Source organism: Peromyscus californicus, unplaced genomic scaffold, assembly GCF_007827085.1.
Source record: "Peromyscus californicus insignis strain IS unplaced genomic scaffold, ASM782708v3 Scaffold_7__1_contigs__length_154581171, whole genome shotgun sequence".
Classification (NCBI taxonomy): domain Eukaryota; kingdom Metazoa; phylum Chordata; class Mammalia; order Rodentia; family Cricetidae; genus Peromyscus; species Peromyscus californicus.
In genome coordinates, this window is record NW_026294595.1 from 68,850,516 (window position 1) to 68,863,589 (window position 13,074).

A 13,074-nucleotide genomic window follows, 5' to 3' on the forward strand; every position below is an offset into this window, starting at 1 on the left:
CCCAACTGGGATGGCTCAGGCTCGTAATCTCAGCACTCAGAACGCAGAGGCAGGAGGATCCCCAAGTTAGAAGCCAGACTAGGCTACATAGCAAAGAGGGGCTGGTGGGAGAGGACAGGAAGAAAGCCCAGTCAGGAGAGTGCCTGTCATGCAAATATGAGGACCTGAGTTCAAAACCCCACCCCAGAGGTAAACAAGCCAGGTGTGCCAGTGTGTACCTGAAATGTGGGCAGGCGGTTAGTGTCCTGGGGGTTGCTGGCCAGTCAGTGAGCTCCAGGTGGAGAGTGACTGAGGAAGACATTTGATGCTGACTTCTACACACACACACACACACACACACACACACACACACACACACACACACACAAGCCAGATTTTCCAGGTATAATGTTAAATGAGAGTTAACGTACCCAATACTCAGTACTATACGCAACTACTGCTGTCCATGTGCTATATGCTATTTGTCTGTGCACAGAAAGAACGCTGGAGGGCTACAGCAACCACTGCTAGCCTTGTGGGGGAGTCCGGAATGTGGAGGCTGCTAAGGAAAGCCTGATTTGTCAAGATCCCACTTTTATAGTAAATATATACTTGCATGGTCTTTATAGGATTAAAACTCAGCACAACAAAATTTAAAAGACCTAAGGATCTACCTTGGAAAACAGTCGCCAGACCCCCGAGTGATACAATCACCTAGAATAGGGATGGGGCATCAGAGAAAATTCTAATACCCCGTGGACACAGGTGGACTGGATGTCTCTGCTGAGCCTGGTTAGGGAAGCGGGAGCCAAGACCAAGGCCTGTTGACCCACACCTGGAGTCATTATGACCTACACCTGGTGTCATCATGTACCCATTAGACCCTGGAAACGGGGAGGCTGGGCAATGTGGGTCCCCTTGTGACTTAGGCAGAGGTGAACAGCCTGGCTATCAGGAGCAACCTTCTCTTCCCCACACCACCCACCCAGGTTCCTCAGTGACCTCCAGCCTCTGTCCCAGAAGCTGCCTAGCTCCTGACCAGCTTCTGGGGTGCTTCAGGTTGAAGGACCTTGCATGGAGGTGAAGTTCAGAAAGGAAAGGGAAGAAAGCAGGCATGCATACCAAGTGCTCATGGGGTCAAGTACCTGACTGTGACATTGCACCCAGGCAAGAGCCCTGACTGCCCAGTGAACCCTAACCCCAAACAGGCTGAACCTGGCAGCCCCAGCTAAACCCCAAGTCAGGACTACGTAGCAATCAAATGCTGATGACATCGCTGCTGTAAATCAGCTCCAGTGTGAAGAGAGGAGCCAGGAGTCTCAGATCCACCCTCAAGTACCCACACAAGACCCTACCAACCTCACTGACCCCTTGGGAGCCTCAGTTAGTCCATATGCCAGTTGGGCCAATGATGGGCCTTTCCCAAGCCAGCTGTGGCTAAGATGAACTAATGTCAGCCCACTTTTTTTTTTTTTGTTTTTTGAGACAGGGTTTCTCTGTGTAGCTTTGCACCTTTCCTGGAACTCGCTTTGTAGACCAGGCTAGCCTCGAACTCACAGAGATCTGCCTGCCTCTGCCTCACAAGTGCTGGGATTAAAGGCGTGCACTACCATCACCTGGCATCAGCCCACTTTTTTTTTTTTTTTATGAAAAACAGTGACTCCATTAACACAAGCAGTTACAGTCACACTCCAGGTGGACCCAAGGCACCAAGAAAATAAATGGGCAACGCCTGGGTTCCAAGATAGCCAGGCTTGCTGGGCATGGCGGCAAATGCCTTTAACACCAGCACTTGGGAGACAGAGGCAGGCAGATCTATGTGAATTTGAGGCCAGCCTGATCTACACAGAGAGTTCCAAGCCAGCCAGGACTACATAGTGAGACCCTGTCTCCAAACAGTCAGAAGTGAGGAAGAGGGGTTGTTACTGGAAGACACTAACTGATTTGCCTGAGACAAAACCAGCACCTGACTCTGCCCTGACTTCCGGGTGCAGCCTTAGAGGATTACAAATGGGGGGCCCTGCCGAGCCTGCTTGGGGTGGGGGTGTCCTTTGAGAAACAGGGACATGGAGAAGCAAGGCGCTCCTGCCTGACATTCACCAGGGAACTTGCCAGCTTCAGGGAGGGCAGGTAGCAGGAGGAAACCTGAGGCCAAGGCCACTGACCTAGAGCCTGCTCCCCCCACAGAGTGCCCACCCAGGCCGCCACTCTCCCAGCGTGACCAGAGCCACTGTCAAAACCAAGGCACCTCAGTGACTCCGGGCTGGTTGGCCTGAAGCCCAGGTGGGGTCAGCGAGGGAGGCCTGCCCTGTCCCACCCCATTCTGCAGGAGTACAGAGACGCCTCTCAAGAGCAGCTGCCCAGCCTGCGGCTGCTGCAGGACCCAGCTGGTCTGAAAGCCTGACGGAGAGAGTGAGCCAGGGGCACCCTTAACAGGGCCCCACGGAGAAGGGTGAGGCTGGTGCCGGCGGGAGGGGTGCTCCCACAGCTCCCTCCTGGGCAGCCCCCTCCTTGGGCTTGTGGCCACATGCAGGCCCAGGCACACCTTGGGTTGTTCCCAGAAACCCAAGGACAAGGTGGGTCCCTCGACTCAGAAAAGGGGCTGGGAAAGAGCTGAGGGAGTAACTTCTAAGCACTACGCCACGCTCCCTTGGACTGGCCCAGGCTGGGCCCAGCTTCCAGGTGTGGCAGGAAGGCAGGCCCCAGACCTGGCCATTAGAGGATCCACACGGGAAGCAACTTCAGGCCACTGTCCCTTCTTACCCCCAGACCCCAAGTCTCCTGGGGACCCCAGCCTCTACAACAAGTCCTGACTTCCCTCCTCCTTGCACATGGTCCCACAAGACCCCACAGAATCTGGACAGCCCACTGGCTGTTCTCCAGGCCACACCTCTGCAGCTCTGGTGTTCGAAGAGGGGGGAATGAAGCTTCACCCACAGGTAGCGACTACTTCGGATGTCAGCCCGTGGCCAGGACAGCCTAGGAAGGTTGTGGCCTCACCTCGGGGGCCTGCTGGCTCACTAGTCAGGACTGCCTCATAGAAATGGGCAGATAGTTCTTCCCTGGCAGCTCCCTGGGCCCAAGGACAGCCTCCCTGGCCAGTGAAAAGATGGAATGCACACCAGGGAGGTCTTGTCCCTCCTCAAAATGACCATGACCATATCCCCATTCCAACCTCCCACCACAGGGGCAGAAGTTCTCAACTGCATCTAAGCTAACTGCATCTCACCTCTCCTAAGGAACAGCCAGGAGCTCCCCAGTACCTCCAGGGCAACTCCTTCCAGTCTCCAGGGCCATTTCCTCCCCGTTCCCAAATGCCAAGACATCTGTCACTCAATGGATCATAGGCCCCCCCACTGCTCACTTTTGCATACATTGTTCTCAGTGCCCAAATGCTCTTCCCTTCCCTCTGCCTGACACACTTCTGCTGGGTTTTTTTTTTTTTTTGGGGGGGGGGAGGGGGCGTATCCAGCTGCTCACCTACCTCTGGGAAGTGAACCCACATTCCCATCCTCACCGCCCAAGGCCAATCCTCACACTTCCTGCCTTCACTTACAGTCAGGACGGAGCCAGAGCTGCTCAAACTATCTGCGATAAAGAGACTTTTTTGTTTCAGCTTCCACACAGTGGCCCATGGCTGCATCTGTGAACTACAATGGAAATGGCATGGGGACCACATGCCGCAAATAAGAGTTTCTCAAGCTTGTTCTCCAAGTCTGTACCGCTCTTCCCACAGACCTGTAACAGACCAGTGACAGACCTGTAGCAGAACAATCACTCACAGCAGCTCACCTAGGCCAGTGGTCCACCCAGCATGCACTGGACACCACTGGCCGGGCTGCTGTTAGCCTAGCATTCCAGGGAGATCAGCGGTGTTTGCATTTCCAAGTCCCAAAGGAGGACTGCTCAAATACCTGACCACAAAACACTGGGTGGGAAGGTCTGAACACCCCGTAATCCAGCTGCACTTGTGCCAAGAGCTCCCATTTCCCAGACTGCCCTGGGCCATGATGCTTCGTGTCCTCCGTTTTCACTGCACTACCCAGCAGCCCAGGGGAGAAATGAGGAAGCCACCAGTCACCCAGTACAAAGATCCCGCAGCCCAGGCCACCAACAGCAGTAATACAGAGCAAGTGATCTTGGCTCAGCCTTTCCCCGCTGTGTGACCTTGGGTCACTTCACTTCTTTGGAGCTACATTTCACCTTTACAAAATGGATTCAATAACAGCAGCGTCCTGGGACCGCTGAGGTTAGCAGGACCGTGCATACAGATGTGCCTCCCGCAGGCATGGCTGATGCTGGGGCTTACAGGAAGCTCAACATGTCTTGGGATTTAGTCATACACCTCTGGGGTAGGTCCTGTTGCAGCTGCCAAGCCACTGGTCTCTGGGGCACACTTGCTCTTCCCCTTCCCAAGGCAAGGAGGGCCTTTTCTCTCCTCACCACAGCCCTTCACTCATTCACTGAGTCTTCTCTGGCTAGTCTGACTTGCCTTCTGGAACCCAGCTGCCCTGCAGAGGAGCTTGACAGGCACATAGATACAGGGTAAGTCACCCTGACGGTGCTGGGGCTGTGAGGTGTGGGTGAGGTCCCACCAACAGCCCCCCACCCTCCAGAGTCACACCCTCCCTCAGGCCATGACGAGGTTGGGTCCACCACATGTGTCCCCATGTGCTATCCCCATAACAAGCCCTCTGATAACAAGCCTTCTCCCTGCAGGAACTGAGGGTCTGTTCGGCCACCGTCCCTGCCTCTCTTGTATCCCAAGCCAGGTACTCCATCACCCAGGGAAGCTGGCAGCAGGACTCTTTCTTGGCCCTCATCCTTTCCCTCCAGGACAGTTTGAGAAAATGGGAGACGACAGTCTGTGGGCTCTGACATTGTAGGGATGGCTCCGCATTTACTTTCTCAGTGATGTCCACACCAGCTCGGCTCAGGGTTGAGTCAAACCATATCCCAAGCCCCACCCCACCCCCCATAACCTGCTCGCTCTATGCTTACTTCTAATCCTTCCCTGAGTATCTATGAACATATCCAGGAGCAAGGTCCTGGGGCACAAGGGGAGGTGGGATTTGGAGTCTGGCCACTCTAAAGCACATGAATTCTCATAAGTCACTTCTGGTCTCTGAGCCTCAGTTTCCTCAGTGGCACAATGAGGTGTCGGGTGAGCTGGCCTGCCTGCCTTGGAGATCTGAATAAAGATTTTGGGGGGAGGTAGAAGTGGGGAGGGGACTGGAATTCTGGGTTTCCTCCTGTGTCATAGGGAAGAGAAAGTTCCACAAGCCATAGAGCGCTCCAGGGGCTGAGGTGTGTCTCGCGGAAAGGATAGAACCCGCCTCCCCAGCCTCTCTGCTCTGAGGTCGATGCCAGGAGGCAGGGTGCCAGCCATCCATGTCTGGCCCCCTCCCCCATCATCGCTTTATCTGAGACTCTTGGTCTAGCCAAATGTGACTCCACGTTCTGACTCTGAGGTTCCCAGGGTGGGGAAGGTCCTGGAAACAGCTGTGTCAGCCAAGACCCTACCAATCAAATCCATTTCAAAGCACAAGAAACCTGTTGGGAATTATTAGATAAGACAGAGGGGAGGGGGGGCTAAGGCTTCCTTTGTGATGTAGCTCTCACAGGGTAACCGGGAAAAGACTAAGCTGTGCGTCTTTCAGCCAGTCAAGGGACCTCTCTGGGCCCCAAGTTCCCCTCCATAAATGGGTGTGAAGAGCAACTGTTGTCAAGGGCCTGGTACTCAAGAAAATGTCCCTTCTAGCAGCTGACCTCTCCCAGGGAGCAGCACCTTCAGTTTGGTACTGACAGCACAGAGGGGAAGGTTTTCTTCCGCAGAACATGAGGCAGGGTTGATACCCTCATCTCGGTGGCCAGGAGAGGACACTGAAGCCAGACAGCTCGATGGCCTCAAACAGTAGTCAGGGTGTGAAATGAGTGCCCGAGGGTGGTGGCCAGATCGCGGGCAAGCACAGAGGCCTCTGCCCATCTCTTTGCGGGTACCTTGTTCTCAGTAAGAGATGCAAGATTATCTCCTTATTGTTATGTGACTGTACATCCAGGAAGGCAGCTCCCAGTCAACCTGACACCAGGCACTGGTGTCCAGTGCTCTCTCGGCAGCCCTGAGCTGGGCACTGTTATCACCCCTCCTTTACATTCCGGGGACAGCCAGCCTGGGAGGAGTGGCCGCCTCTTGTCAGGACACCCCTACTGTCAAGCAGCAAGGCAGGGGACTTGACCTGAACCCCATGTCCTCTGCAAGGCACAACACCAACCCCACCAAACTGGTCTCTTCCCCGCTTCCCTCTCTGCAAGGGCCCAGATCCAGGGACTCCCAGGCCAAACCATGTACCCTAGGGTTCTCTGCCTGCTTGATCTCAGCCTTCGCCTGTCCACTCTGACCTGCAACCATCTCGCTGGCTTCACCCTCCAACTACCTCTGCAACCCTTTCTATCCAGCGTTCTGGACCAAGAATCCGGTCACTGTGTCTTACTAAAAAAAAAACCCTCTGAGGCTCCCTGCAGCCCACCAGTGTGCAGACTCCTCTGCAGTCAGGACAACTCTTCCAACCGAGGCGGGGGAGGGGACTGGGGTCAGGGTTAGGCAGGAGCACTTGGGCCAGGTGACCCAGCTTCAAATCCCAGCTGCACAGCTTACCAACAGGGACTCCCTCTCCTCTTCTGATGCTCAGTGTCCCAAACTATAGACTGGAGGGACAAGGATGAGGGGCCACGCAGAGAGAGTTCTTTGTGAGGGGTGAGCACTCCATTCATTCACAATTTCACACAGCACACCATTCAGGCTACACACTAAACCCTACAGGAGTGAACCAAGTCACAGAAATACTAGCTCTCTAAGAACTAACAGAGAGAGGAAGAAATAAACAGAACAGGTTAAGTAAGACATAAGACATGTCATGAAGAGAGAAAGCAGGAAGCTGAGATACAGAGGTGTGCCGGTTACAACTCTCAATAGGAAAGTGGCCCAGAAGGCAGTATTTTGGCAGTCCTGCTGCTGGAGATGGAGCCACTACAGAGCTAACTGGAGTGCAGTACTCCAGGGCGATGGAGCCCCTGTCCGAGGGCAGGACGAGGACACTGCTCCGTTACACTCGGTCCACTCTCTCGCACCCACACTCACCAACCACAGGCCCACTCTTCCCACGGCTGTCCACAGACACTGATGCCTCTCCTCTCTCTCCCTCTCTATCCTGCCCATCCTTCAAAGCCCAGCCTGAAGGCTTCCTCCTTTGAGATGGTTCCTTGACTGGGACTCCACAGCTATCTCCTTTCCTATCTACCATAACCCATGATGTTTCTCTGTGCTTAGCTCTGCGCTGGCCTGGGAGCTGCGTAAGGCAAGGACTGAGTGGCCCTAGCCTGGCACTCAGCAGAATACATGAGCTTGATGAAGGAATGAATGGCAGGATGACACCCAGTCCCAGGCCCCAGGCTTCCCCTCCTGCAATCTTGGCGGGGGGGGGGGGCGCGGGGTGAGGGTGCCACCAGTGTAGGTACACTGTGTGTGTGACACTGGCCCTCTCAGTATCAGCTGATACAAATCTGCAGTAGGAAATGGGCTTTTTAAAAATAACAGCACACATTTTTCTTCTCTCCCTCTCTCCCCCTCCCAACCCCAGCTTTCTGCACAGCTTGTTTTTCCGGCATGGCCCCTGGGCCAGCTGCCGAGACGCCCCTCCCTGGCCCCACACTCTGAGAACATGGGGCTCTGGGGCCTCCAAGGACTTGCAGGCTCCAGTCAGAGGTGGAGATTACCAGCCAGCTTCAGAATAAGTCCTCAAGCCCCTCTCCCAGGTACTCCTGGGCCAGGCACTCCTCTGCTCAACCACCGATATCAAAAGGGTGTCCAGAGGGGTCATCTGACCCCACACGATACTTTCACAGAGCTTGCTCTATTATACTCTTTCCACACTCTCACACCCATACACTCACCAGTCACCAAGCCACTCCTGTCTCTCCGAGACTGGCCACAGGCCCCTTCCCCACATCAATGACTCTCTTCTTTCTCCCTCTATACCCTGCCCATCCTGTTCAAGGAGGTCCCAGACCCTCTGCCTTTGCTCCAAGAGGCCGCTCTCCAGAGATGACATCAGACTGCCACTTTCCAATTTTGATCATGCCATTAGCTCTACATCCTTCACTCCATCTTTCAGAGCCTCAGTTTCCCCATCTGGGAAACACCTGTGGGTGTCTCCAGAACAGGGATGTGGTATGGAGTGGCCAGCACTTGAGGGTATCCCTAGTGGTTCATGTGAAGGTCCTGCCTGCGACAGCGCAGAGGTGGTAGCACTTGAAGACATGGGGCCTACTAGGAGGTCCCTGGGTAATTGAGGGCCTTGTCCTGAAAGGAACTACTGTAGTTCTTTGTGGAAGCCTGATGAGGTCTCTGAAGACCGTCCTTCCAGACTTCCTGTCTTACTATGTGATCTCCCTGTCACGTGCCTCTTCTATGGTGCCATCCACCACAATGAGTCACTGTCAAGGGGACCCTCAGACAGAATATAGCCTCGGGTGTTTCACTGTCATAATGAAAAAATGACCTATACAGGATGGGGCTGCTTAGCTAGTGTCTGACAGGCATAAGCCCTCAGGAAACACTAGCCACTGTCAACCATCCTCTCCAACTTTAGCATCCCAGGTCTCCACCCATCGGCTCTTGCACTGAATCATCCCCTTACATCAGCAGAGACCTTGGGGTCTCCAATCTTATCCCCTTACTCTCCTGGAATTGCCTACCCTAGTTCTCTGAAGCTCAGCACTGCTGGGCCCAGACACCTGCAAAGATCAGGAGCTTCACATTTGCCCTCTACAAGTTACTGAACGCTGTGCCGGAAACCTTCCAGCTGGGACTGCAGCTCAGGGAGGCTTGGAGCCTACTGCCTGTCCGCAGCCTCTGCCCACGGTGATTCCCAGTCAGGGTCAAGGGCTCACAGAAGGCACCCATCTGGCAGCTCTCAGACACAGGCCACCTATCTGAAACAGGGCCTGTGGTCTGGGGACGATGTAAGAGCATGACCATGACCAAATAATCAGCACGTGGAGAGTTGCTACAGAAAGAAGAATCCACGAGGAAAAGGATGTGGAGACCAGAGGAACCTCTAACCCAAGGCTTAGCCTAACTCAGAAAGTCTTCCTGGAGGAGGTGACAGAAGCTATCCTGTAAGAATAGGCAAGCCCAGGTCTCAGCGGTTTAAAACAGCGAAGGTCTATCTCTCACTTGTACTGCATGGTTATGGACCATCAAAGAACACAGCCCACCAAGTGACCCAGAAGCAGCTCCCAATCCTGCTGTCAGATGCCACACTACCAAGAACGAGAAGCTAGGAGAGTCTCCCATTAACAGCTGAATGCTTTAAGCCTCAAGTAACACATCTCTGTGGGTCTCAACTCACTAGCTAGTCATGGCCTCATCCTAGACTAAGAGGACCTGAACTCTACCCCAGGGTATGCCTGATTCGCTGGAAATACTTTTAGGAGACCAATAAAGACCACCAGACATTTCCACACCACCCTGCCCCTCACCATATTTTACTCATGCATAAATCCTAGGTCAGGATTCCAAGAGAGATTGATCACGGCAGAGTGGGCTGGACACAGGGAGAAAAGTGCAGGAGATGAGGCTGAGGATGAGGGAGCCAGATTATAGGCAGACTTCTAGGTCTGGTAACAATTTGGTCCTTTATTAGAAATGTACTGGACAGGCTGGAGGGGGAGCAGGGTCAGGGACTGGGGAGCCTGAGGTGATCCTAATTGTACCACTCCTGACTGCAGTGGGGAGCTGCTGGGCAAGAGCAGGTGCATTCTCTTAGGCTCTAGAAGTTGGGCAGTGTGGCTTCACCAACATGCTGGAGTCAGGGCGGGGAGAGTTGGGAAGCCAGGATAGATTGATTGACGAGAGCTTCCTGGGCCTGGAGATGGGTGAACTGGCTGAGGGAGGCAGAGACACCAGCATGTTTCCCATAAGGACCTGTGACATTCTGAGCCCTTGAGTGAGATCAGCGGTGGAGGGAGCTTATGAAGGAAGATTATGAATAGGTTACGATCCTCAAGCGAGAGACCACAGAGGCAGCTTAATAAATGGGCTGACCCTCCAGCTCCTCTTCCAATGGTCTTTGTCTCTTTCACTCTTGCTGATATCCCCATGTTGAATGTAGGTGATGAGTAAGCCTGAAGCAGACTCTCACCAGACAGACAACTCAGAGAAGCAATCTGAGAAACACGTGGATAGGAAAAGTCCCACAACTCAGGCTGATGACTGTGGTGACAGATTAAGGGCTCCTGGGACAAGAACCCCTCACCCCTGAGAAGGACACTCAGAAGATAACCCTAAGAACAGCTGCTCCCTGGGGACACTGTTAGCTAGGGTCTGGGTGGAGCAGGCTGGGGTCTGGCAAGCAATTGTGATACCCAAGATGTTTCATAGAGCATTGCCCAGGCTCAGAGCTCTGGCTTCTGAAACCATGAGGCAGATCCTGGGCCAATTGCTCCTATCTCAATGCTCCTCTGGTTGACTCCCAGACTGGCCGCACCAAGCCCACTGTAGGAAGGAAAACGAGAAGAGGTCAGCTGCAGCCCTGCAAAGTCCAAAGCCCTGTGGGAAGGATCCTGAAGATGCCCTTTCCATGAAACTAAATAAACCAAGGGACCTGGGCTATGTGCCCAGAAGGTTCCCAGCAGAGTCCATGCCCCACTCCCTAGGGATGAGGCAAGCGAACTGGGGCTTCTGACCCATACACACTGGACCACCAAACCAAGACCCAGGAAAGTCCCAGCCTTCCTCTGCAGGGGACAAGTGGACAAGGCAAGCTGGGGTGCCACAGGCATTAACACTTAGTGAGAAATTGTTCTGCTTCAGGATGGACAAATCTCCCAAAGTTTATAGGGTTCCCAAGATGAAGCACAGCCTCCCTTCACAGCTCACAGTCCCCACGCACAAAGGACTGGGCGTGCTTCTTCTGGGTCACTCTAAATTATAGACCACAGCTCTCCTCCACAAGAAGCCATGTCGGAAAATAAAAGAAAATAGGAGTCTTTCCTCCTCTAGGTCGCCAACTCATCCTAAGGGTCTGAGCTCCTATTCTGGTGTGCTCAAGACACCAGCAACTTTTTGCCGGCATCGCCCAAAGCTGCTCCATAGTCCCTGCAGCGACTTGCCTAGGGCACGCTGGCCTTGACGGAGGAAGGTCATTGGCCACCAAGTTTCTGCAGTTTTTGCATCACATAGTACCTTGGGGACCGGGAATGAGGAGGTGGGGGTGGAGGCGACACTCAGGAACGATTTCCCGAAGAGTCCACGCTGCAACCAAGACTTAAAATAGATGAAAGCCACGCCCTCTCTCTGCCGCCCCAAGCCCGCGGCGGGTCACAGAGAAGGATGCGGTCCCTAAGCCCCCAGCCTAGCCCCGGAGCACCGGCTACCAGGTCCCTGCAACTAGGCCAGCGGCCGCATCCCGCCCTCGCCCCGCCCTGCCCCCTGACTACGCGTTCTCTTTCCGAACGCCGGGCCGGGGAAGCCGCTCCCATTGGCCGGCGTCCGCGTCCGTCAGCGCGCGGCGGAGCCGAGGAAAAGGCTACGGTGGAACAAGGCGGGCGAGTGAGCGGAGGAAGGAGGCGGAGGCTGGGCCGCCCGAGGCCCGCGGCGGGCGGCGGTGGGGGCGACCTGCGGGCCGGGGCCACCTCGGGGCTCGCCCGGCTCCCGGTGCTCCGGCCCGTACCCCGTTGCCCGCACGCGCCCCGCCGCCCAGTGTCCCCGCGCGCGCGTCGCCGCGGTCCCCGCGCTGGTTGGCGAGCCGCCCAGCGCCTTCCGAAGCCATGTTCGCGTTCATGGCCACGGTGGCCACCGGGCCCACTCACCTTCGCGGGCTCCCACGCGGGGCGGCGGGCCGGGCCGGGGCCGGGGCGGCGGGGCGCGGCGGGACGGGGCGGCCGCGCGCGGGGTCCCCGGCCGGGCAAAGTTTCAGCGCCCGCAGCAGCACGGCGGCGACTCGCTGCTGCTCTCCTCCCCTGCTTTGACCACCATCTTATTAGTACAGGAAATGACATGGAAAACGGAAGAAAGCGGCGTTTGGGGCAGACGCGGACCCCCCAATTCAGGGGGCCGGAGCCGGGCCTCGCCGAGCCCCGCGTCCCCCGAGCCGGCCCCGCGCGGGAGCTCGCGCGTCCCCGTCGCGCGCCCCACGGGGAGGGCGACGCTGCGGAGGAGGAGCGGGCTGCGCCAACTTTGCGCCCGGGATACTTTTGGGGGGTCGTGCTGGAAAGTTGTGGCGTTTGCGCAAGCCCATCCGAGGGTGCTCACTGGCTCTGCCCAGCTTCGATGCTGTCGGTCTGGAACCCAATAAATAGTCAGAGGGCGATAAGTGTGTTTATAATTTTAACCCTTACTGGGTCCCCTTCCAGGCCCCTTTTAACCCTTTGGGTGCTCGGCAGTTTGGAAGTATCCACTGAAGTTGGGTGATGTGCGTCCCACTAAACACCAAGGAGAAGGGCTCTGGGGCGCGTGAGAAAAATTAACTATTTACGTGGGGCTGCAGGCTTAAAGGGTGAGCCTCACTTGCTGCTCAGAACAACGAACACTGGCGAGACAGAATAAAAAACGAACCCACTACTCTAGCTGGTTTGGAAAAGATGTTTAAGTAGCCCTTCCTTGCCTGGTGCCTCGTTTTCTCCGTCTATGAAATGGGACTCAGCAAGAAGTTTTATTGAAGGGATGTGGTGAGGCTTGGGTCTTTTGAAGAAGCTATGCATGAAGAGATGGGGAACCAGGATAGCCATACCCCTAACAGCCCCTTCTTTGTACTCCCCAAGGGGAGGCTGTGCGCCGCGGGTGGGTTCCCTGGCCCTCAGAGGGCTCATGTCAGACTGGAAGTTGCCAAAAAGGATTCTACCCCAGTAAAGAGGTCTTAGGAGGCCTGCCCAGTGCCAGGTGGCCCTGGAAGGTCCAGACAGTCCCAAGAAAGTGTCACCTCTGGGGGCCAGTTACCAAGGAAGAGAAGCTTCCACCAGGGAGACCTGATGGGGTCTGGGAGAGGAGGGAACAGCACAGCTTATTTCTCTTGACCTTGACACCACAAATGCTTC

The 13,074-nt window shown here is 55.4% G+C and overlaps 1 protein-coding gene across 4 annotated transcripts in view; it reads right to left on the reverse strand.

The window, feature by feature from the left end:
- The window catches only part of Prdm11 (PR/SET domain 11), an 84,444-nt gene extending 71,868 nt beyond the window's left edge, over nucleotides 1-12,576 (reverse strand). For 2 of the 4 annotated variants that reach the window (XM_052722890.1, XM_052722889.1), the window contains exon 1: nucleotides 11,851-12,574. In XM_052722890.1, the coding sequence (XP_052578850.1) occupies nucleotides 11,851-12,039 (189 nt within the window). In that variant the 5' untranslated portion in view covers nucleotides 12,040-12,574. Of the gene's footprint in view, nucleotides 1-11,850 lie in introns of all 4 variants that reach the window. The other 2 variants (XM_052722894.1, XM_052722897.1) reach the window with 2 other exon arrangements.
- Nucleotides 12,577-13,074: the final 498 nt, after the last annotated feature.